The sequence below is a fragment of the Punica granatum genome, unplaced genomic scaffold (genome assembly GCF_007655135.1).
Source record: "Punica granatum isolate Tunisia-2019 unplaced genomic scaffold, ASM765513v2 Contig00424, whole genome shotgun sequence".
Classification (NCBI taxonomy): Eukaryota; Viridiplantae; Streptophyta; class Magnoliopsida; order Myrtales; family Lythraceae; genus Punica; species Punica granatum.
In genome coordinates this window covers 51509-78488 of record NW_022204338.1, presented here as the reverse complement: position 1 = coordinate 78488, position 26980 = coordinate 51509, and the positions used below count along the sequence as shown (strand labels likewise).

The 26980-nt window shown below is 39.7% G+C and overlaps 1 protein-coding gene and 1 long non-coding RNA gene across 2 annotated transcripts; one reads left to right on the top strand and one right to left on the bottom strand.

Annotated features, from left to right (window-relative positions):
• The first annotated feature begins 590 nt into the window (after positions 1-590).
• On the top strand, positions 591-2839 carry LOC116190344. The gene is made up of 3 exons (XR_004152655.1): positions 591-775; positions 2134-2199; positions 2455-2839. It is a non-coding gene; the product is annotated as an uncharacterized LOC116190344 (long non-coding RNA).
• Positions 2840-18608: 15769 nt separating this feature from the next.
• On the bottom strand, positions 18609-21881 carry LOC116190343 (GDSL esterase/lipase At5g45670-like). Its single transcript, XM_031520032.1, has 5 exons — positions 21613-21881; positions 21362-21483; positions 20921-21166; positions 19205-19439; positions 18609-18978 (listed from the first exon to the last, which is right to left on the bottom strand). Exons 1-5 carry the CDS (start codon positions 21857-21859, stop codon positions 18761-18763), a joined length of 1068 nt encoding a protein of 355 aa, XP_031375892.1. The 5' UTR covers positions 21860-21881; the 3' UTR covers positions 18609-18760.
• Between the last annotated feature and the right edge of the window lie 5099 nt (positions 21882-26980).

Sequence of the window (26980 nt, the reverse complement as noted above, 5' to 3'; positions counted from 1 at the left end):
AATCTTTTCCCCTTTTCCACCGCCATATCTCCATTTCATTTGTTTCTTTCTTTTCTTCCTTTCCTCTGTTTTTGGCTGGGGAGTCGAAGAAGAGAGAGAGAGAATGACGTAGCGTACATACAAAAAATCTGTCACAGACCCATTGATTTCGCAGAATATCGAAATTACGATCTTCAATCCCTATTGATTTTTCGAATTCTAGGAAGTTGGCATCCAACTTGATGGGCAAAGAGCACGAAAGTTCCAATTTTTATTAATCGATCAAAAGACAAAACGTTCAACTCTAGGATTTTATAAAGCTTAAATAGGAATTAAAACTCATAAATTACACGAAAGATATAAACTTTTCCTAAAATTGCAAAAATACCTAAATAAAAATAAAAATACACATTTGAGACCTTAAACGATGGAATTCGGTCTAAATCTTGTCTTTTCACAACCAAAGGTAGTGAGTTGTGCTCCGAAAATCGTTTCCCTCGAGAGAGGGTCGTCAAAACCTATTTTTCTCAAGGTACCGATTTGCCACATCTTCTACCGCATCAGAGAGAGAGAGAGAGAGAGAGCTCGGTTTGGGATTAAACAACAAAGAGAGGAAGAGAGCGAGTGGGTGCATAGCTTGAGCGTGAGCTGAAGCTCGATGAAGAGGAAGAGGAATGAAAGAGGAGGGGATGGGAAAGGAGAAGGCCAGGGGTGGAGAAACCGAACAAAGAGATGAACGAGACAGGGAAGATTGATGTTAGATTGAGATAGGGAAATCGGAATCCACTAGGAAGAGGTTGGTTGCTCTCGACTAGCTTCTAGATGGTGATTTTGATTATTTAAGATTTCATTTGATTGTATTCCTATTACCTTGGTGGCATCGAGTTAGTTTATTGAATTAGATAGCTTGGTAACACGGCTCGGGGCCACGAATTTTCTTAATCATTGGAAAATTAAGTTAGGAAGAATTGATATTGTTGATCTTTCTTGCTAAAGCTTAATTTATCTGATTGTGCTCTTGTGAAAGTAAGAGTATTTGGTTCGTGGGATTAAGAATTGGGAGTGAAGAACTAGGGAATTATGCTAGAGTTCAAGTTGGAGCCAAGTATAGGCATGTTTAGGTTGATACTTGATTCTTTTCTTCCACCTTCTTTCATTCAATTGTGTTGTTCTTATTGTTCCTTGGGAGTGATTGAGCTAGCTAAGTTATTGAATTTGGGAAATTAGAGAAATGGGTTAATTTGGAGTTGTGGATTGATGGCTAATTGAGGTGAAAATTTAGTAAGCAGGCTAGTACTAATCTCGCCAAAATCTTTCTGCTAGTGATTAGCAACTCAATTTATGTACATTTCATATTTAATTCTTTGGACACTCTGACAGTTACTTGTAAGATTTCTGCACATAATTAACCAAGAACATTTTTTTTTTTTCTGACGATGAGAAATCGTCCAGCTTCTAGAATGAAAATTCATGAACACTCGCCTTGTAAGGTTTGCATCAATGCAAATGGGCCATATCTGTGCAGAAGTTCCAATTATAAGGGTTTTACTTTAACTATCGATTTTCTCAGTGATCTTGCGCAGTGATAGGTTGGTTTTGTTGTTTTGATTGTATTGCTTGTTATTGTATTACTTTATTTGTGAATTGTGCATATGTGATGGCGTCCTCTCATGATTGTTCAGGAGTTATTAAATTGTCCTGTTTGTCAGTAGATAGGAGCCGACATTAGGAGATTTGGTTGCCATTATTTTAAGGAGCATGAAAAACCATTGATTTTCTTATTTTTGATTGCTTTGAGGTTCTTTTCACTGTAGGGATCATTTTGCTATGGATCTTGGAATCAAGTTTCATTATTACAACAGTTTATATGAGGCTGCTCTATAGATCCTGTGAGAAGGAATATAATGGTTGTTTGGTTTGCACATGTTGGAATTGGGTTTAAATTTCTTATTAGAAATCTTTAGTGGGTACAAGGTTCGAATACTTATATCTTAAGGCAATTTTGTTAATAATTTATTCATGCGAAAGACCAAAGATTCTGCTTATGATTTAATTATTTGGGGGAAAGAATTATTGGTAAAAGATGTGTATTGAATGATACGAGGTTACGATATGTTTGTCAATTTGGGTTTCTCGTTATGTTACTTTTACTAGGGACTAAGGAAACTGCATACTGGCATTCGGGAGGCTCGATTCGAAGGACTATATCTCGGGAGTTCTGTGAGTACTTTATTTCCCTGTGAAATGATGCATTATAGTTATATAAATTATTTAAGAAGAATATGATGATAGTTAGAGATAAAGAAATGGGTTTTGCTAGGCTGTGTGAAAATATTTGAGAGATATTGCCCTGTTATGTTTCATTTTGACTTGAAATATGCAGTGTGATTGTGTATGCGATATGTGATGATTATGCGATAACATTGTAATGTGATTTGGTATGTGCTTATGTATACTGCTATTGCTTGACTATAGCCATGGGACTGCTGGACCCGGCGGATTATAAAAGAGCCAGACCTGTGGAATAGAAATAGGGGCCTGATCGACCGCTGGACCCGATGGAATATAAAAAGGGGCCCGATCAACAGCTAGACGCGGCGGAATATAAATTAATGTCAACTCTTACCGCCAGAGGTTAATAAGCGGCCTCGCTTATGAGATATGTTTATGAGGATATGTGAATAATTTTTTGAGATGTGCAGGGTCACGATACCGACACAACTCTATTGTGATGAAATGCAACCCTATGGCTATATTGATTGGTTGTGTTGTATATTGTTTATCTGGTATGATTGTTGGAGATGTGATGATTGTTGAGATTGTCTGAAGTTATTCTGTGAAAGCCGTCTTATTACTCGAGCTTGGTCTAGTCAGTATATGAGTGTTAAGTAGTGTTGAGTTAATGGTTAATTTTAATATTATTATATGGTTATAAAGATAATTGATTGTTTAAGAATGAATTTACTAATATGTATTGTATAATATGTTGTGTTAGTGAATTAAATGACGGACTTGGATATGCTAATATTATCTATATGAATACTTGGTCGTTTAAAAATATATTTATTATTTAAAAATAATTCATTTTACTTTGAAATATAGTGTTCACTGAAATACAGCTCACACCCTGCATATATTTTTCGGATGAGCTAAGAGCTAGACTAGTAGCACATGAAAACTTTTTGGATATCGGGGATCAGCGTAAGGATTTTTGCAGTTAGACCTTAGCTAGTTGATCAATACTATTTTTGTATAGAATGTACTGAATATATTACGACTTGAAACTTTTGGTTAGTTGTTTTAGCGATGTGACTCTTTTGGAATGTATGTATATATGTGAGAGCTTGCTAGATAGGTTATATATTTTGGAAAACTTATGGAAAACCGGTTTTTTTATGTGAATAGTTTATGTGATAATGGGATATCGAGGGAAATATAGGTGAAACTCTGCTGAAATTTCGACTTTCCGATGATGTACACATAGCCCCATGAGTTGCTCAAAAATGTAAGGAGAAACGACTTGAGGGTACTTGGCATTGAATGCTACATCGGCAAGGATCTGATTAAATTTTTCCGTCTGATGGACACCATCAAAGAAAATAAATGTTGATTTGTTAGCACATGACTTGCCATACGGAACACAAGTGCCATTAGTGCTCAATGTCTCGCAACAAGTATATTTGGTAGTCAATGAACCTAAGAAAGCGCAAGCGGGACGAGAAGCTAAAGCAAAAACTTCATATATATAAACGTGTGTAAACTTTAGTCTCCCATCTAGAGCTTCTTTTTAAATGAAGATATATGTTATATGACACTTTGTTTGTGCTTCAAGGTTAGTGAAGTATCCATGTTCATTTTCAGCTTTTATTGCTAAAATGAATAAAGGAGTTGTTCTTGTGGTCCCTAATTCTTCTTGGGTCTAGGTTGTGGTACTTTTGCTATTATCAATGCGGTGGTTGTGTTCCTTTAATGCTTATGCACTGTTGTTTTGTGATTTGAGAGCGCACTCTGTGCTTTCTGCTATGGAGCATGAGCGAGTTTTGTCCCCTACTTGTTATTTGTTGGAGTGGGTGAGTGTTCTGTTAAAAACCACTTTTTTTTATCTATATCTTTTGTCTGTATATGAATTTTTTAACAGATCATGCCGCAAGATGGCTTTTGTCACGACCCGAAATTTCAGCAGAGTTTCCCCTATGTTTTCTCGATATCCATTATCACATAAATCATTCATTTATAACATGCTTTCCACCTCCCAAAACATTTAACCAATTCAGCAATCTATACAAAAGCATATAACCAATTCAGCAGGTTCTGATATGTATATAACTCTCAAGGGAGTACTTTTTTACAGCCATATTACTAGTCCAACTAAACAAAAATTTCATGTCGTAACATAACTATAACATTCTACAAGAACTTACTACTTATACTAGGAGTGGCCCTACTGCAAAAGATCCTCTGCGCTGATCCTCGTTGTTCAAAAAGATATCCTGTGTGATTAGTCTAGCTCCTAGCTCATCTAGAAAAATATATGCAAAAGGTGAATTACATCTTAGTGAGTACGATATTCCAAAGTAAAATGAATTAATACACTCATAATTCACAGTCAATCAAATATATATATGTATCTATATACTCTATCGCAATATCGAGTCTAATACCAACCTAATCCATTCATACAACTAACTCAACAAACAAATCTCAAGTAAATTATACGCCTATCTTCATCATCATATCTCATAAGGGGGGCCTTTTTTCTATTCCGCCAGGTCCAACGGCCGTTTGTGCCCCTTTTTGCTATTCTTCCAGGTCCAACAGCCTTTCGTGCCCCTTTTGCTATAATCACACAATAATACTAGCATACTCAACACATATATCAACTATATTCCTCAATCATTTAGTCACCTCCACTTCTATAACAACACATATAAATATTTACTATCATTTTACGATGAAAGAAAGTACTCACAATGACCCCTCAAAACGATAACTCAATGAGTCGAGCTGTCTGGTTGTATAATCTCGGTTTCCTCAACCCCTATTTATATTCAAGCACAAATGTTAGATAATATACCAAATAAAAGCATAAATATACATCAATTCAACTCTCTTGTTCCTATTAATCACAAGCACCCGCATAAGAATAAGATAATATGCATAATAATGACATTGCATGCTAGTCCCTTTAATTGTTTCTCCATTTTTATTAAAGCTAAAATTACTTCCATACGCAGGTTCATCCCACTGTCTACTCCTTATTATCCACCAATCATTACTCAGTTCTCCGTACTCCTCAATTCCTCATTAAAACATGTTATTATCTCATAATCATTTTGAATTAGTAAATTCGAAGAGGCTCGATATTCAATTGTTAATAAGCAGCTAAACAGCAACCCAATAAAGTTGGCCTCCATACCCAATTAACCCTCAAGCAAAAACATCTAACTTCTTCAATTTGTTGCCTTAGTGAACTCATACAACCAACTCTAAGCAAATGACAAGTGTTCTTATCATCTCATGAACACAACTCCAAATTTTTAGCTTATTAAAATAACTATAAAACACTCCAGCACCACAGTAACGGCAAGCCAATTGCCTCGACAAAACTCAGCTCCTAAAATACTATATCGAATTATCAATCCAACTTATTCAACTTACTACTCAAAACAGATTTCCACTTCCAACACTTCCCTTGAACTTCACAGTAAGCAACCTCAGTTAATCCTACGAAAAAATTCTATGCAAGAACACTCCCCAAGTTAGAAATTGAATTGGCATTATTGGGAATTATTTTATAATTTGCAATTGGCTCAAAGAACAAGATATATGCATATATATGTTTATATATACGCCTGCATATATATATATATAAATATACTTTCAAGAAGGCATAGATAATCGTAGGAACTTAAACTCCTCTAGTTGCTTAAGTGAAATTCAACATAAAACAATCTATATTACCCACGTGCAAGATAATCCAAAGATCAAATAGAAATAAGACAAACAAACACAACCAACACAAGTATTTCAGCTTGAACATACCAAACCATGTTGTTTATCTACGCAATTGCAAGTTTCAGCTTCAATTTTGAGGTTTGTTTCCCAAATCCTGACTCTCCTTACTTCGTTTCCCTCAATTCTCCTCTAACTTTGCACCTTAGCTCTCTCTCTCTCCCCCTCTGTTTTGCCTGTTTCTCTCCTTCAACTATTTCAGCAGAGAACACAGCAAGAAATCGAAAAGAAAAGGTCAATGGCGGTGGGTTACTGAGGGAGAGAATGAAGTACACGTGGGGCCCCTCACTACCCCTCTTTTTATTTTATTTTTATTTTTTTACAGCCACAAAAATTTATGGTGTATAATTTACATGTATATTACGTAAGCATGTATTTGTATATGTTATATGTATATATATATGTGCATCTTCGGTTGACCGGTCTCACAATCTCCCCCACTAATAAAAATTTCGTCCCCGAAATTATTTACTTGATATCGAAAAAAGATATGGATATTTAACTCTCATAGAATCCTCGGGTTCCCAAGTGGCCTCTTCTCTCGTATGACTTCTCCACAACACCTTCAGTAATGGGATTCTCTTGGTTCGAAGAACCTGCTCTTTCCTATCTAAAATCTCCACTGGCTCTTCCTCATATGTCAAGTCCTCATTTAATTCCACCGGTTGATAACTCAGAACATGGGATGGGTCCGGTATATACTTACGCAATATTGACACATGAAACACGTTATGAATATGGGATAGTTCAGGGGGTAGAGCCAACCGATATGACACCTTCCCAATGCGCTCCAAAATCTCATATGGCCGATATGTCTGGGACTAAGCTTTCATTTCTTGCCAAATCTCATAATAACCTTCCATGGTGATACTTTTAAGAAAACCCGATCCCTTTCCTGAAACTCGAGGTCTTTTCTTTGTTTATCCGCATAATTCTTCTGTCATCCTTGAGCCGTCTTTAATCTTTCCTTGATAACCTTGACCTTTTCAATTGTTAAGTCAACTATTTTTGGTCCAGTGAGTTGCCTTTCTCCAACCTCATTCCAGGACAAAGGTGCTCGACAAGCCCGACCATAAAGTGACTCGTAAGGAGCCATTCCAATACTAGATTGGTAACTATTATTATAGGCGAATTCCATCAGAGGTAGATAGTCATCCCAACTGCCCTGAAATTCTGTAACGCACGCTCTTAGCATATCCCGTCTGACTCAGGATGAAAAGTAGTGGTCAAATTCAGCTTCGTACCCATGGCACGAACAAAACTATTCCAATACCTTGAAGTAAAATAGGAGCCTCTGTCTGATACTATAGATACTGGCACCCCACGCAACCTCACAATCTCCTTAATGAACAATTGTGCTAGTTGATCAACACCAAATGTCGCTCTAACCGGTAAGAAGTGAGCAGTTTTTGTTAGTCTATCAACTATCACCCATATAGAATCATGCCCCCTTCGTGTTCGAGGAAGTCCCGAAACAAAATCCATGGTGATCTTTTCTCATTTCCATTCAGGAACCGAAAGAGGCTGTAATAACTCGGACGGGTGTTGATGTTCTGCCTTAACCTGTTGACACACCAGACACCTAGCAACAAATTCAGCTATATCCTTTTTCATGTTGTTCCACCAATAACTTCCCTTCAAATTATAATACATCTTAGTACTTCCCGGGTGCACCGCATATGGTGAGCTATGGGCTTGTGCAAGAATCTCTCTCTTTAATTCAATATCGTTAGGTACGCAGATCCGATTCCCGAACATAAGTGTGTCATCCTCCTTCAAGAGAAATTCAAATTTCTTGCCTTCCTTTACCTTGCCCTCCTTTATTTTGTTTTTCATCTCTATTAAAAATGGATCTCCTAGTTGCGCCACTCGAATTCGATCAATTAACACTAGTTTCACATCATAGATAGCCATCAATGCCCCGGATCCGGTCGTCTCTAATTTAACTTTCAATGACCTATACTCGTTAATAAGTGTGTTGTGAATACTCCACATACTTGCTAATCTTACTAATGATTTCCGGCTCAGTGCGTCTACCACGACATTTGCCTTCCCTGGATGATAGTTGATCGTGCAGTCGTAATCTTTAATTAATTCCATCCATCTCCGCTGTCTCAAGTTGAGTTCTTTCTGAGTGAACAAATACTTCAAACTCTTGTGATCTATATAAATCTCACATGTTGCTCCATACAGGTAATGTCTCCAAAGTTTGAGAGCAAACACTACTACTGCCAATTCAAGATCGTGTGTCGGATAATTCTTCTCATGGTTCCTTAGTTGCCGAGATGCATAAGCCACCACTTTGCCATTTTGCATTAAGACGCAACCTAAACCTTGATGGGATGCATCACTATATATCACAAACTCCTCATTAGTAGACTAAATAATAAGCACTGGGGCAGTAGTCAACCTTTTCTTCAGCTCATGGAAACTCTGCTCATACTCATCTGTCCACTCAAACTTCACACTCTTTCGCGTAACTGAGTCAGAGGAGCAGCATTAAGGGAAAATCCTTCTATAAATCTTCGATAATAACCAGCTAATCCTAGAAAACTCCTCACCTCTGTTCACTTGTAGGACGACTCCAATTCAAAATAGCTTCAATCTTCGCAGGATCCACTGATACACCATCACCTGAAATCACATACCCGAGGAATCCCACCTGATCTAACCAAAACTCGCATTTACTAAACTTGGCATAAAGTTCTCTCCCTCAAAATCTGCAACACAACTCGGAGATGCTCATCATGCTCATCCTTGTTTCTCGAGTGTACCAATATATCATCAATAAAAACTACCACAAACTGATCAAGATATGGCTGGAAGACTCTATTCATTAAATCCATAAAACCTGCAGGAGGATTCGTTAACCCAAAAGGCATCACAAGGAATTCATAATGTCCATACTGAGTGCGAAACGCAGTCTTGGGCACATCAGAGTCCTTTATTTTCAATTGGTGGTATCCCGATCTAAAGTCGATCTTCGAGAAGACAGTGGCACCTCGGAGCTGATCAAACAAGTCGTCTATCTGAGGTAAAGGATATTTATTACGCTCTGTGACCCGATTCAGCTGTCAATAATATATACACAATCTGAGTGAACCATCCTTCTTCTTTACAAACAAAACTGGAGCACCCCAAGGAGACACGCTAGGCCTGATAAATCCATTTTCTAATAATTCTTGCAGCTGAACTTTCAATTCCTTGAGTTCTGACGGGGCCATACGATACGGTGCGCGAGAAATAGGGGCAGTACCAGGCTCTAACTCGATAGTAAATTCAATCTCTTTATCAGGAGGAAGACTAGGGAACTCATCCGGAAAAACATCCGGAAACTTACAAACCACTGGAATTTCACTAAGCTTCCGTGAGTCAACTTCAGTAGCAACTACATATGCCAAGTATGCTTCACACCCCTTTTTCAATAGCTTACTTGCCTTGAGGAAGGATATGAACTTAAACGGAACACTTAACTGATCTCCATGAAACTTAAATTCGGGCTCATCCGGTATTCTAAAGATAACCTCTTTCTTGTAACACTCCACAGAAGTATGGTGAGAGGCAAGCCAATCCATCCCGAGGATAACATCAAAATCCCAAATACTTAAGGGTATTAGATCTACTAACATCTCCTTATCCTCTAATTGTAGCATACAACTTCGATACACTTCCCCAACCACTACGCTCTCCCCGGTCAGTGTAGGTATAGACATACAACTATCTAATGACTCTCGTGGTCTATTAGAATGCATAGCATATGATAATGAAATATATGAATGAGTGGAACCTGGTTCTATAAGTACATGTACGGGCTTATTAAAGAGATTTAACGTACCCGTTACTACAGTAGGAGTAGCATCGGCATCTCGCTTCGTTAAGGTGAACACTCTACCCTGCGTTATTGGTCTACTAGCCTGGCCTGCTGAGCTCACCATTGATCCACCCCCTCGGCTTTGAAAACTCTTATTACTGCTCACCTGTCCACGGCCTCTCATCGTCAATGGCCTGTTGCCCACATTAGCACTACTAGATGCTGATATTGTAGGCTGCCTACAGTCCCTCTGCACATGTCCCTTCATGCCACATCTAAAGCAAGTAACCTTTTCACTTTTTAATTGCGGGCAATTGTTTCTCAAGTGATCACGACGTCCACAATGAAAAAAACCTCCACATTGTATTTGGAAAACACCAGAATGAATTCAACCACCGTTTTGACAATTCTAACGTCTCGAAGGATTGGCTTCTCCATAACTTCGCTCATTCTGACTTGTCATGCCCTGATCTTGGTGAGACCATTGCGGACCTTGCTGATAGGTTGATTTCCCTTTATTGAAACTCTGAGTAAACCCGCCTCTTTTTGGGGGTCGGTAGAAACCCGCTACAACTGGGCTATTAGGCTGAGTTCTGCTTTGTTCCCTCTAAGAAACTTCCTCTCGTAAGTCCTCTTCAGTGATGATAGCTTTATTATATAGGTCATAAAATAATGGGATCTCCAAAACTAAAAGGTGTGACCTAATGTTGAGGTTCAATCCATCCAAGAACCTACTGCATTTGGAAGTTTTATCACTTACCAATGTAGGGGCAAAACGTGACAACTTGGTGAATTTTAATTCATATTCAGCTACGCTGAGTTCCCCTTGCTTCAAATTCAGAAATTCTCGCTCCTTGGTATGTCGAAAAGAGGCTGGAAAATACTTGTTATAAAATGCTTGTGTAAACTCCACCCAAGTGATAACGTGTAAGGAGTTCGGATCCAGTCATCTCTGGGTAGCTTCCCACCAGTACTGAACATCCCCTTCTAGCATAAATGATGCAAGTGCCACACGTTGGGTGTTTGAAACCTCCATGATTGAGAAAATCCTCTCCATTCCAACTATCCAATTCTCTGCTTCTATGGGATCAAAACTTCCTGAAAAATTAGGTGGACCATATTTCCTAAACCTTTTGTATGGTGTCAATTGTAGCTCTGTCTGAGATGTGGATGCACTCTGTGCTGCTTGCCTCTGAAAGAAAGCCGTTTGTTGCTCAATTAACTGCGCTTGCTGCTCAACTAGGCGAGTCATCGCTGCTAGTGTTTGATGGATTGGCAGATCTTGTTCGATGGGAGCTGCAATAGCTTCTTGAGGAGCTTGAGACACTTGATCTTCTATCATAGGCTGTGGTGCATTCGGATCAGCTAAACCCTAAACTGCACGGTACCTATATCGATCCCGACCCATACGCTTGGGTCCCATTGCAAATTTTTCCTAAGCAAAACACTAGTTAATCAAGCATTTAACAGACACAATTATATGATATATTCTGTCTCGAGACCGCAACTAATAAAAAAGAACGGGGATCAGGCACCCTAAGTCTACAGAATCCTATAACCTTTGCTCTGATACCAAAAATGTCACGACCCGAAATTTCAGCAAAGGTTCCCCTATGTTTTCTCGATATCCATTATCACATAAACCATTCATTTATAACATGCTTTCTACCTCCCAAAACATTTAACCAATTCAGCAACCTATACAAAGGCATATAACCAATTCAGCAGGTTTTGATAGGTATATAACTCTCAAGGAGTACTTTCTTACAGCCATATCACTAGCCCGACTAAACAAAAGTTTCAGGTCGTAACATAACTATAACATTCTATAAGAACTTACTACTTATACTAGGAGTGGCCCTACTGCAAAAGATCCTCTGCGCTAATCCCCGTTATTCAAAAAGATATCCTATGCGATTAGTCTATCTTCTAGCTCATCTGGAAAAATATATGCAGGGGGTGAGCTGCATCTCAGTGAGTACGATATTCCAAAGTAAAATGAATTAATACACTCATAATTCACAGTCAATCAAATATATATATGTATCTATATACTCTACGCAATATCGAGTCTAATACCAACCTAATCCGTTCATACAACTAACTCAACAAACAAATCTCAAGTAAATTATACGCCTATCTTCATCATCATATCTCATAAGGGGGCCCCTTTTCTATTCCGCCGGGTTCAGCCGCCGTTCGTGCCCCTTTTTGCTATTCCGCCGGTTCCAGTGGCCGTTCGGGCCCCTTTTGCTATTCCGCTGGGTCCAACGGCCGTTCGTGCCCCTTTTTGCTATTCCGCCGGGTCCAGCGGCCGTTTGTGCCCCTTTTGCTATAATCACACAATAATACTAGCATACTCAACGCATATATCAACTATATTCCTCAATCATTTAGTCACCTCCACTTCTATAACAACACATATAAATATTTACTATCATTTTACGATGAAAGAAAGTACTCACAAAGACCCCTCAAAATGATAACTCAATGAGTCGAGCTGTTTGGTTGTATAATCTCGGTCTCCTCAACCCCTATTTATATTCAAGCACAAATGTTAGATAATATACAAAATAAAAGCATAAATATACATCAATTCAACTCTCTTGTTCCTATTAATCACAAGCACCCACATAAGAATAAGATAATATGCATAATAATGACATTGCATGCTAGTCCCTTTAACTATTTCTCCATTTTTATTAAAGCTAAAATTACTTCCATACACAGGTTCATCCCACTGTCTACTCCTTATTATCCACCAATCATTACTCAGTTCTCCTTACTCCTCAATTTCTCATTAAAACATGTTATTATCTCATAATCATTTTGAATTAGTAAATTCGAAGAGGCTCGATATTCAATTGTTAATAAGCAGCTAAGCAGCAACCCAATAAAGTTGGCCTCCATACCCAATTAACCCTCAAGCAAAAACATGTAACTTCTTCAATTCGTTGCCTTAGTGAACTCATACAACCAACTTTAAGCAAATGACAAGTGTTCTTATCATCTCATGAACACAACTCCAAATTTTTAGCTTATTAAAATAACTATAAAACACTCCAGCACCACAGTAACGACAAGCCAATTGCCTCTACAAAACTCAGCTCCTAAAATACTATATCGAATTATCAATCCAACTTATTCAACTTACTACTCAAAACAGATTTCCACTTCCATTGTTTAGGGCCTCAAACGGGCATTTTATCGATATTTTAGGCGAATTCCATCGTTTAGGGATTCAAACGGGCATTTTATCGTTATTTGGGAATTTTGGCAATTTTGGGAAAGTTTATTTTTTTGTGCAATTTCAATTTTCTTAATCCCTATTTAAGCTTTGTAAGCCCTAGGGCTGAAACGGTTGTTATTTTGATTATCAATAAAAATTGGAGCTTGCGTGCTCTTTGCCCAATTCTCGGATTTGTTCGAGTTGAATGCCAATTTCCTAGGAATTCGAAGAGTCAATAGGAATTGAAGGTCGTAGTTCCAGTATTCGTGCGCAAATCAACGAGTCTATGATAGGTTACTTGCATGTACGCTGCGTCAATTGGTATCAAAGCCTACGGTTTGATCTTGATCAACCATGTCGCCCAAGAGGAGGGATCGTGTGAAAGATATTCATGACCGTGAAAATCTACGACATCTGAAGCAGAGGCTGGATCAGATGGATTAGAGGATGGAACATATGCTGGGGCAGCTAACACAGCAGATGGCTGCACTTACGGAGAATCAGAATCAGAGAAACCCTAATCTGAATTCTGACCCTAATTGAGAGAAAATCGAGTATGATTCCAATTCTGAAGGGAACACGACTTTGTTTTCCGAAGAGGATCCGTATGATGACGCATTTTTCATGGCGAGAGGCGATGGAGAGCCCGATTTTGACAAGGATGATGAGGGAGATGACAAGGGTTATGACGAGAATTGAAAATTCGATGAATTTGAAGGGAATGACGTGGGTCTTTTTGCTTAATGATGAGGGCGACAAGGAGGTTGATGCGGTCTGGGAGGCTATCGACAAGAGAATGGACTCGCGAAGAAAAGATAGGAGGGAGGCGAGGCTGGAGCAGGAAATTGAGAAGTACCATGCCACGAATCAAGAGATGAGGACGAGGATGTCAGATGTCTCTATCGAACCAATCACTGCGGTAGAGTATCTTGAGTCGGAATTTTTTCCATTCATCCATTCTGAAGCATGGGCTGACATCGGTTTCTGATCAAGTATGGAAGATGTGTATGTTTGTGTGGATAATTTTATTTCTGGACTCCTAGGGCAAATTTGAGGGCAAATTCTCTCCACTCATGGGAGAATGATGCGGCATAAGACATGGCAAGTCGGTACTTGGAGAAAAATAGGTTCTGACAACCCTATTTCGAAGGAAATGACCTTGGGAGCAAAGGCCGTGAAATTTCGACATTTTAGGTGAATTCCATCATTTAGGGCCTCAAACGGGCATTTTATCGTTATTTGGGTGTTTTGGCAATTTTAGGAAAGTTTATTTTTTTGTGCAATTTAGGTTTTCTTAATCCCTATTTAAGCTTTGTAAGCCCTAAGGCTGAAATGGTTGTTTTTTTTTATTATCAATAAAAATTGGAGCTTGTGTGCTCTTTGCCCAATTCTCGGATTTGCTCGAGTTGGATGCCAATTTCCTAGGAATTCGAAGAATCAATAGGGATTGAAGGTCGTAATTTCGATATTCGTGTGCGAGTCAACGAGTCTGTGACAGGTTACTCGCGTGTACGCTGCGTCAGATAGTGATGATGATGATTTTGACAGTTGTGAAAACAGTCCCTTCCCATGTATGGATGATGGGGATGATGATGACAGTGATAAGGATAATAATAAGAGCGATGGGGATGATGATGCCAAAATTGAATCTGAGATGTTTGGTTTGGAGAAGAGTAAAGCAAAAGCTGAACCTAGCAAGGCAGCATGTTCTCGTGGGAAAAAGCATAAATGGATGGCTTATAATCAGAGGCCTAAGAATCTACTGGTTAAAGCCCAAGGGATGACTATGCAATACCAGTTTAGAGGGTTCATGAGGCAACCGAGGAAGTTTCTGAGCAAGAAAAGGAATACCACACTAAAGAGCTTGACAACCTCAAGGGTAATGAAGATGATGAGTAAGAGTTGAAGCCTCTAAAGTTTAATCAAGCTGCAACATTTGGTAATGTTTACTTGGAGTTGTACATTTTTTTCCCCAACCAGGATGTGACTAAGAAGGGACTACGCTACTGCATCACGAAGACCAATAAAATTTTCGAAAAATGACAAATAGAGATGCAGGATCATTTGCACTAATGAAAAGTGTGACTGGTAGATTGTATGTTCTTGGGTAGAAGCTTGTGGGTTTTACCAAGTCAAGTATTTTGATCCCAACCATAAATGTAGTAGAAAGCTAACGGGCCGTTTGGATTCAGAGTTAAAGTTACTTTGATTTTGATTTTGATTTTGATTGTGAAAAAAGACAAATGAGATGTAGTTATAAATTTGACTTGGGAAACGTGTGTTTTTGTTGTGTAGTGTGTTGAGTTAAAGTTAAAGTTAAAGTTAAAATCAAATTTCGGGAAAACAAATGGGGCCTAAAAGTCCTCAAACATTTAGGAACTGAATTGCAAATAAGCTTGTGGATAGGCCAAGAATTACACCCAAGATTACTATAACTGATGCGCATGCCTACATGGTAGACACATACCATATTCAGTTGTTAGAAATAAACTTGTATATAGCTTTACATATTGCCAAGCAGTAGAAAGATTTGAGAAGGAGTAATATGCAAAACTTTCGAATTATTGTGAAGAACTTGGGAGAAGCAATTCTGGTTTTACTCTTCAGCTAGGAGTTGGGAGACCAGATCTTTCTTTCCCGAAAATGTTTGACAAGTTGTGGATTTGCTTTGATAGAACCAAGAGAGGGGCCTTAAGAGGTTGCAGACCTTTGAAAGGTCTAGATGTGTACTTCCTTAAAGAATATTATGGAGGCTAGCTTCTAGCAATGGTCACTCATGATGCAAATCATGCATTTTATGTGATTGCATATGCCGTAGTGGAACAAGAGACAAATGAGGCTAAGTCTATTTTTCTTACAAGACTTTTTGAGAATATAGGACACCCAGGTGTACATGGATGGAAGTTTATCTCTGACATGCATAAGGTAACTACTGGCTCATTTATCAATGTTATTCTAATATTCAATGTAGATTTGATTATTTCTCTAACTTGCCTATGTTATTTTTTTGTAAGGACTTCAAAGGAACACTGCATGAACTATGCCCAAAAGCTAATCACAGATTCTGTGTTAAGCACCTGGAGGCCATTGTATGGAAACATTGGCCCAACGCGGATTTGAAAAAGAAGGTGTGAGATTGTGTAAGATTCAAGATAGTGGGGGAGTTTAAAAAGAATTTTTGGGAGGTTAAAGCACTGAATGTGGCTACTCATGATTATTTCAGCAAACCGCATGTTTTCCTATGGACAAGGACAACATTTAGTATAGGAAGCAAGAATCAATCTTTGCTCAACAACACGTGTGAGCAGTTTAATAGGACTATTGTCAAGTTTCGAGGTAGGCCCATCCTTACAATGCTAGAAGATATAAGGACATATCTCATGACAAAAATGAATAAAAGCATGAACCAGTTAGCTGAGTATCAGGATCCTATCGCTCCTGTTGCTCAGAGCAAGCTAAAGCAATGCAAGATAGACAATAATTCATGGCATGCATTTTGGGTTGGAGATCCAGATGAAACAATGTTTTAGGTACAACATATTTTCTGTCAACATGAGAAGTATTTGGGGAACTTGAAAGAGAGGAGTTGTTCATGTAAAGAATGGGACCTCTATGAGATTCAATGCCAACATGCAGTAGCATGTGTACAGCACAACAATATAGACCATGAACTCTATGTCTGCCAATACTACCCAAGGAGAAATGGCAAAGTACATATATGCCATTCATTCTGCCAGATAGAAGAGAAGATCAATGGAAAAAGACTGGCCAAGAGACTATCTTACCTACAGCATACAACAGTGGTGGTGGCAGACCTAAGAAGAAAAGAACAAAGAACAAAGATGTGCCAGGGAATCTTTTTAAGGCCACGAAGACCAAGCCTCAAACATGCAGAAAGTGAGGTGCCAAGGGGCATAACAGTAGGAGGTGCAAATACACAACAGTAAAAGGAAAGAAAGGAAAGATGACAAAAAATAATCCGAGGAAAATGTATTATTCTATTATGTCTAATTGAATTTAATATGTATAATTGATTGGTATAAATGCATTTTAACATGATTTTGTTCAGGGAATATCTATCAAAGACGATGGGTTAAGTGGTTTTCAAGGCCAAGGACCAGAACAGATCAAACTATCACATGACAAGGTATTAAAAAAAAGGAGAATTTATCTAAAATGACCCATGGTTTATCCGTTTTGTCAAATCTATCATATGTTTTTTTTGTCAAATCTATCACATGGTTTACTTTTTGCATCAAATCTATCACATGGTTTACTTTTTGCATCAAATCTATCACACCGTTATCTTTTCCATCAACATCTAATGGTCGTGTTGACGTGGCACCCACGTGGCAAGTGTGGCTCACTATCTCTCCACTTGCACGTCAGCACGGCCGTTAGATGTTGACAGAAAAGATAACGTCGGGATAGATTTGATGCAAAAAGTAAACCATGTGATCGATATGACAAAAAAAAAACATATGATAGATTTGACAAAATGGGTAAACCATGAGCCATTTGGGGTAAAAATCCCTAATAAAATGCATATATTTTATTATTTGCAGCTTGAATGAGTATTGGAACACAAGTCTGAATACATATACATTATTGAGGTGCAAAGGAAGTATGTAGATCAAGTCCCAATGTTTGTTCCAACTCCTAGCTTTGGAGTAGCACCAACTTTGCCTCATTTCACACCACATGATGTACCTACAGGATCACATCCATCACCATCAAGCAGTCTTAACTTCCCAACTCCACCTGTAAAAAGACCACCACCATGCAGGCCACCAAGGTTTGCTTTTGCATCATCTACTCCTTCTCCTTATGTGAGCTTCCCAGCTCCACCGGCAACGAGACCACCACCACGCAGGCCTGCAAGTTCTTTTATTGGATCATTTGTTCCACTTTTTGTGATTCCTCAACTGCAAGTGCCCCAATTCAGGAGTGCCTTGTCTCCACTAGTGCCTTCTTCTCCAACACCAAATGCTCTTGCAAGAATCAACCCTGCAACTTTTCTATGGAATGGGCAAGAATGTGTCACAAGGCATACTCATTTAGCAGCAAGCAGGGTCACTAGGAGCATGATGAAGAAGATGGGTTCTTCAAGTCAAGAATCTTCTGCCAACTCCAGCAAGCATATCAGCACTCAAACCTCATTTAGTAGAAAACCAACTCACAAAGATCAAGAGTAGTCTCAGCAAGTCAATTGGCGATTCTTCTTTTGTTTGGAAACAATATCAGTGCAGTGTAGAACCAGGTCATATCAGTAGTCTTTTGTTGGGAACTTTGTTTTGTTTGGAAACAATATCTCTTTTGGGAACCATTTGCAATCATATGCATTTAGGATGTGCATTAGTAGGCACTTATAATCTTTTTTCTGTATGCCTGACCATTGGATTGACAATATTAAATAAGTTATTGTCTTTTTGTATATGCATGGTCTTTCGGTGTATAAGATGATATATACATATATATGGTATTCTTGTAACAGTTATGCTCCCTCATCTGCGTTTCGCCAAATTTAAATTGAAATGCAATGTAGGACTTGCATTATACAATTGTATAATAGCTCTGTGGAACACGCTCAACAGATACGATAATGCAAACCATATACCTTATTCTGGTCTCACATGATGCACTTATTCTTATTGACATAGAGTGGCTTCCTTATTTTGGGGCTTATTCTCGTATATGTATAACACTTTGAAGTAGCTCTGAATCATTCTTTAGAGCCGCGCAAGTCGACTAATGTCATACGGCGAAGCATCTGATGGTAACTTCTCATTGTATGCTCTTCCTGCGAAGCCTTCATTCACCACATCTGTAGGATGGAAACCATCAAAGTATGCATACTGTGTTCTGTCAGTGCAAGGAGTGCTACCAGGGACGCATGTGCCGAGATCCTGCACCACTGGGCAGCATGTATCCTGCGTATTCAAGAGAGCTAACAAGACCAAATGAATAGATAATCTGGTCAGTACTTTCAATTCGATACATCTTTCCAAAAGATAGAAACTGATACCAAGAGCAGTGGCTGCATCACTTTAAATCAATAAAATCCGATCAGTATTTCCAATTCGAGTGCTAAATGCAGTAGAAAGCAATAATTGAAGTGAACTCAGAATTATAACCAACTTGATATAACTTTTAGAAGAATCATCACCACATACATAATGAATCGTTGCTTGTAACCGTGATTCCAGTGGTGTTTATGTAAGTGAACTTGGCACCGGTTAAATGGCTGTTCAAGTCATTGACAAGGGGAAGCAGCTTGTTGCTGAATAGTTGAGCTGCATCGTTCACCATTGAGTAGTTAGCCCCAAATCTTCCGATAATTTCTGGTGTTAGCCCTATCAGCCCAACACCAAATATGGCCACCTTTCTTGCTCCAGAGAAATATAGATCCTGACATATTGCATCAACCAATTCAAAGAAATTAAGAGATAAAATTGAATGGATATGAGATATGCAGCGGAGATGGTTTAGTGTTCATTTCTCATCAATAAGACCTCCTGTGCCATTTTATTTTACGTTTTATTTTCCTTTACTTTTGATGCAGCAGAAGACGTGGCAAATCGGTATCTCAAGAAAAACAGATTCTGACGACCCTGTCTGGAGGGAAACAACATGTGGAGCCAAATAGGAAATTTTATGGCCTCAAACAGGCAATTTTATGTTAGTCGGGCATTTTTGCATATTTTAGGAAAAAGTTGATTTCTTTCGTTGCAATTCCCTAAAATAGTTTATTTCCTTTGTCCTAAATTAGTTTATTTCCTTTGTTGCAATTTTGTTTCTTCATATTTAAGCGATGTAAGCCATAGGGCTAAAGAGAGTTGAGTTTTTTTGGGATTATCAATAAAGTCTTGGAGCTACCATGCTCTTTCGCCCAAGCTCATATTTGATTCGAGTTCGATACCTATTTCCTGGTATTCGTAGAATCAACAGGTTGTAGAAGGTTGTTGTTTGACTGACGCAGCGAAACTAATTACGATATGTTGATTCGCGCACAAATATCAGACAACGACCTTCTACAACCTGTTAATTCTACGAATACTAAGAAATATGCATCAAACTCAAATCAAATCCGAGATTGGGTGAAAGAGCACAATAGCTCCAAGACTTTATTGATAATCCCAAAAAACTCAACTCTCTTTAGCCCTAGGGCTTACGTCGCTTAAATAGGAAGAAACGAAAGTGCAACAAAGGAAATAAACTATTTTAGGGAATTGCAACGAAAGAAATAAATTTTTTTCCAAAAATTGCAAAAACTCTCAAATAATATAAAATTGCCTATTTGAGACCCTAAAATTTCCTGTTTGGCTCCAGATGTTGTTTCCCTCGAGATAGGGTCGTCAAAACCTGTTTTTCTCGAGATACCGATTTGCCACGTCTTCTACTGCATCAACTTTGCCATGGGTCTCTTTTGTGATCGAAAAAGAAAAATGAATAGCAATAGTTGATAGTTAGTAAATTGCCCATATGGCCCTAGAATATCTGGGGTCACAACTTCACAGAGAAACTAATCGGTGAATATCGATCTATGAAAAACTATAGCTTTGAAGATGTCAACTGAAAAGCTCAAGAAAGCAAAAGCACAGAAAATATAAGATTCTCGATTTATGTTGGAAAATTGCTTGCTAATATCGGCAAAATTTTTGCCAATAGCTGAAAAAAGAATGTATATATATCACCTACAAAATCCAAAGTTTATCAAGTAAATGAAAAGAAACGAGTATTATGAAATACGTCTATGGTTCTGTATGCCATCTACATTAACTAGGACATATATGGGTCCAAAATGAAAAAAAAAAATCATGTAGAAACAAAGAGTAACAAGTATCTAAGGCAAAATAACTTGCTCCGAACAGAAAAGGGGAAAAAATCACCTTGAGTTGGTTGGAGTACTGCCTGGCAAGCCCGTCTGCAAACTGTTGAGGAGTGTATAATCTGCTGGTTGGATAGATATCCGGCACGAAGTAGTTATTAATGTAGTCATTGTTTCCAGTTATAACAACGTATATGCATTTTTGGAGGTACTGTCTCGCTGCAGATGCACTCTTCATTATCTTAGTGATTCGTAATACTGTGATGAGGTGGTTCCTTAACTGCTCATTCAAGGGTATTCTATCACCCTGCAGAAAAAAGAAAAAGGAAAAAAGAAAAAAGAAAAAAAAGAAGAAGCAAGCGAAAGTATTAATTAAGTTTGGCAGTAATAAAACAAATTTTAATGACCTACAACCAGAGCCTATTTACACTTCAGAAATTAATGATTTAAGCAGAATTGTAAACTTGATCATAAATTATGAATTTTGAACTACTATATGTACCTGTTGCTTCCCGGTTTCATCCCGAATCCCCGACACAGCTGATGCATAATTCACTCCTCTTATTATATCTTCCATTTTATTTGCAAAAGGCGGTATGAAATCTTCAAAACCCAAAAGTTGGCCTGCACAAATTTCGAATATTTCTCTGCACATAGCATTCAAGAAGTAATTCGTAAAATGATGATAAATCAGATGAAGCAGAACCTTCGAATATATATATATGTAAAGCTTAATCATGAAATAAAGGAAACCTATGATATCAGTGATGGTGCGATTATTGGTGAACCGCCCAGTAAAGCCCTCAGGAAAGTCCACCCCATAAGGCAGGTAATTTGCCTTGGCTTGGGTGTTAAGCTGGTTGTTGTTGCCACTGTCGACAAGCGAGTCTCCGAAGATGAAGTAGCAGGGAACTTGGGGCTCTCCTCGAACAAAGTTCTGGAGACACTGAGTCAAGAACAAGAAGGGAAGAAGAATTCTCAGTGTGTCATTGAAAGCCATTGAAGGCGAATCTTCAAGGAGAAACTTGTAGAAGATGAAGGGTGAATGATGCTAAGAGGAAGCCATCTATATTTATATGCAAAATCTTGTACTTTCGCCGCGCCCTACAAGACGAAGATAAATGCAGTAGCATGTAGTTTTGCACCGAACTGAGACTAACAAGGAAATTAAATTTAAAGAGGTAAATTTGTAGAATAAACATATAGACTTGTACTAGCTAGGATATAGGTTTTTTTTCGTAAATATTTTTTCCAGCAGTAAGAGATGGGCTCATGAATCTAGTTGTCTATACAGAGGGAAATTAAAATGGCACAGGAACCACAATTGTCGAGAGTTAATCCCAAGAAAAATAGAATATAAAATTATGCTTCTATAAGAGATTGAGCTTCACAGCTTACCAACTCGAGCTTTTGGGTTAAGATGAGCCCAATCACATATAAGCTCACTTGATATTTTTATATGGTATCAGAGTGGGTTATATTTCCGCGGACCGCGCAAGCTCGTAGCCTATTCTTCATATCGTTTATAAGATCGAGCCTTTGGATTGAGATGGACCAATCGCTTGTAGGCTCACTGGATATTTTACAAACACCACTTATGAGGATCGAATTCACGACCACTTTTCCTATTTCAAGAGCAACTGTTACTACCCTAATGCTGGGTTTCTAAAGATCCTAGAGCAAAATAAATAACATAATAAGCCATTACATTCGTTTGTTTATCTCATTAAGGTTAGAACACTTTTTTCTTTTCGGTAGATTCATTAAGGTTAGAACTCTTAATTAGTTTTGTTCAAATAATGCAATTATTTTATATAATAAATGTAAATAAGTCATTTCCTTGTTTATTACTAGTTTTTTTTTGTCCATGAGATGCACAGGTAATTGTTTGAAGTGGTGAACTTTAGATGGATTTTTAAAAATTTTGACATCACTGTGCGCACCCGAATTTCGTCTCGTCGGGGCACGCAATGCGCGAAGCCTCATTGCAACGCGGCTTGGGAGTGTCCACCTTCCCGGGGACGCGCGACGAACGCACGTGAGAAGGAGTCGCCACTTACTGTTTACGACCCGTAGGTCGAGGGCCGTTGAGTTGCCCGGGTCTAGGGGTACGGGGTACACCTAAATGCTAAGGCAATGATCATGCGGAACCGAAAATTCCGAATTCGGGGGTTCTATTACGTGTGGGCCTATATCCCACACGCCCTTTCGGTACTCTAGCTTGCTAGGCTTGCCCTTTTATTTATTTACCACATGATTAAGTTCCGCTCATCTTACGCGTTTTGACACCGTAAATTCGAAGGAACACTCCGACCGACCGTCCACTTTCCGACCGGGATTATTACATGACTAAATATGCATCGTAAAACCCTTACATTGTTCTCTCAAATATAAATTACAATGACTGAATCCCGGTTGGTTCGTGTTCGGCCGTTATTTCACTCATGCTCACCGTATGGTTTGGAAAAGACCGAAATCGAAAATAATGCAACGCGGGCTCATGGAGCCGGTGGTCGGGTCCGACCGGACCGACGGATAACAGAAGAATCGTTTGATTCTTGAGACAGCCGTGGGACAGGTCGAGCTCCCGGGTCATGTCCTGACCACGACTCATTCATCCTATCCGAGTTGTCTTTCCACTTAGACATCACTAAGATTGGGACGTTGAGTCGACGCAAGACCCGATGCCGCACTCGGGTTGCGCGCTCTCAATGTGCATGGGCGTTGGACCCCGTGATATCGTTTCCTATGAGTTCAGGCTTGAACCGCGATGAATACAACAAATAACAGAAAAGTACATGTTGCAAAGAGCACGTATTATCATGTTGCATACACATAATTACATAAACAAAATTATTTAAACGAGGCATGTGCGTTATCGGTGGGGAATCCAAGTAGGAAAAGCGATTGGATATCTTTGGAAAATTTCCAGAGGACTGAATTGAACGATTTTAAAAGATGGGGGACTGATTTGCAAATTATAAGAGTTTGGGGACTGATTTGAAAATTCTAAAAGATGGGGGACTGATTTGTAAATTCCGAAAGATTGGGGACTGATTTATACATTCCGAAAGATGGGGGACTGATTTGCAAATCATAAAAGATGGGGACTGATTTGTAAAAAAAACTACTGAAAATGTCCTAGGACTTATTTGAAATGAAATTGAAAATCAGGACTGATCTGAAAGATAAAAAAAGGCCCGAGGACTAAACTGAAATAACTCGGAAAGTTTCTTGGAATGCTAGAACAATTCTGGAAAATTCAAGGACTGATTGAAAAATGATAAAGTGACCGGGGCTTGATTGAAAATGATTTTGAAATTCGGGGCAGATCTTAAAAAAATAAAATACGTCCTATGGACTGAAATGTGACGAAACAGAAAGTTCGTAAAATCGAGTTCGGGAAAAATCCGATCACCCACGCGACTCAAGAACATACACTGCACATCATATCCATCAAGCAAACAATAATATTCAGGAAATGAGCCCTAATCATGCTACTAAGTTGAGAATTTACCTAGTTCGGAAAGTTGAGGGGTGATTCTGTAAATAATAAGAAAAAATAAAAAAAAGTCAAAGATATGCTGGGTGAGTTTGACCGGGCCGGTCTGAACAGTATCGGGCCGGTCTGAGCTGGATTGGGCCGAACTCCGATGGAATGGACTGGGCCGAATGGAAGATTGGGCTTCGGAAGGATGGATGGGCCGAAGTTGGCGGACTGGGCCGGACCTGCAACAGAGAAATAATGGGCTAGTCCCGAGATGCGGGATAGGGCCTTCAAGAGTCGGGCTGGACCGTTGCCGAGTCGGGTTTGGGCTGTTTTTGGCTTGCACAGACCCGAATGGTAGCAACAGACCCGACTGGAAGGGTGGACAGGCCCGACTGGCACGAGTCGGGTCGGACGTCGCCACGGAGGCTCCCGATGGAATTTTGAGGCAAAGTCGGCGGCATTGGACTCCTAACTGACTGAGGAGCACAGTGATAGGTGGCTCGTAGCGAGATTCAACCCGAGCGGACCTGTGCGTCCCTTCAAAGTTCGGATCAGAAAAGACGACCAGAGGAACAGGCCCGACTGGCACAAGTCGGGTCGGACGTCGCCACGGAGGCTTCCGATGGAATTTTGAGGCAAGGTCGGCGGCATTAGAACCCTAACTGACTGAGGATCATGCCTGCAGTGGTTTCATGAAGATTAGACATGTCGATTTTCCTGAGAGATGCAAAGAAAACCGGTAAAAACTGGAAAAATCTGTAAAGGGAGAAAAGAGAGAAATGGCGGTGGTGCGCGGTTGAGCGGCTCTCGGCACGTGACCACCTCGTCACGGGGGAGAGTGAGGGTCATGAGGAACCCTTAGGAAATGATGGCACGACTTGCCATAGTCGTGAGGTGGTGGAAATGTCGAGGAAGCCCGGGAAACCGTGAAGATGTCTATGGAACTAGGTTCTGGACAGGGCTGGTTTGGCAAGCTGGAAGCTTCAAATCGCAAAACTAACACCGGAAATGGACTCAGGAGGTCGAATACATGTGGGATATGAAGTTTGGTTGAGTTTGGATCGGGTTGGGTGGCGGTCGCCGGAAAACGGTGGAGTTTTCCGGCGGTTGCGTTTTCTTTTTTTTCTGTTCTTTCCCCCCAAGATCCCGAGAATGAGCTGCCCCAAAACAAGGAGGATTCTCCTCCCTTTAATTGCCAATTTTGCCGGGATTTCCACAGATTTTGGGGAGGAAATCGCGGAGATCCCGAATTTCCGGATCCGGTCGGCGGCTGCCCGGCCGACCGGAACAGTAATTAATTTTTTTTTTTTTTAGAAAAGGTAATAAATTGGGAAATGATAATTTGGCCCCCCTTGGAGCCGGTGGACCGAAATTAGGTGCTGACAGCTTGCCCCTCTTTGGTTGTATGCTCGGATGGAGGATGCAGCCAAAGACTATGAGAAGCACCAAGTTTGGTCCTGGCGATCGTCTGGCCATTCTCCTTGTTTGTGCTAATATGTAGGCCTGTAGCAAAGTGGTAAAAACCATAAATTAGTAAATGTAGACGCATACTTGAAAGACACGAAGTCCAAAGGTAGTAAATGCGGACACGAAGTCTGAAACGTAATGAATGTGGACACGAAGTCAAAAATGCAATAGATGCGGACGCGAAGTCCAAAATGCAGTGAATGCAGACACGAAGTTCGGAATGTAGTAGACTCGGGCACGAAGTTCGTAATGCAATGAATGTGGACACGAAGTCCGGAATGCAATGAATGTGGACACGAAGTCCAAAATGCAGTAGATGTGGACGCGAAGTACAAAATGCAGTAAATGTGGACGCGAAGTCCAAAATGCAGTAAAGATGGACACAGGGTCTTGAACACAAAGTCCGAAAAGCGGTAAAGATGGACACGAAGTCCGAAAAGCAGTAAAGATGGACACGAAGTCCGAAAAGCAGTAAAGATGGACACGAAGTCCGAAAAGCAGTAAAGATGGACACGAAGTCCTGGACGCGGAGTCCAAAAAGCGGTAAAGAAGGACACGAAATTCGAAAAGCAGTAAATGTGGACACGAAGTCCTAGACGCGAAGTCTGAAAAGCGATAAAGATGGACACGAAGTCCTGGACGCGAAGTCCGAAAAGCGATAAAGATGGACGCGAAGTCCTGGACGCGAAGTACGAAAAGCAGTAAAGATGGACCCGAAGTCCTGGACGCGAAGTCCGAAAAGCAGTAAATGTGGACGCGAAGTCCGAAGAGTGGTCAAGATGGACACGAAGTCCTGGACGCGAAGTCCGAAAAAAGATAAAGATGGACACGAAGTCCTGGACGCGAAGTCCGAAAAGCGGTAAAGGTGGACACGAAGTCCTGGACGCGAAGTCCGAAAAGCGGTAAAGGTGGACACGAAGTCCTGGACCCGAAGTCCGAAAAGCAGTAAATGTGGACTCGAAGTCCTGGACGCGAAGTCCGAAAAGCAGTAAATGTGGACACGAAGTCCTGGACGCGAAGTCCGAAAAGCGATAAAGATGGACACGAAGTCCTGGACGCGAAGTCCGAAAAGCAGTAAAGATGGACACGAAGTCCTGGACGCGAAATCCGAAAAGCGATAAAGATGGACACGAAGTCCTGGACGCGAAGTCCGAAAAGCGGTAA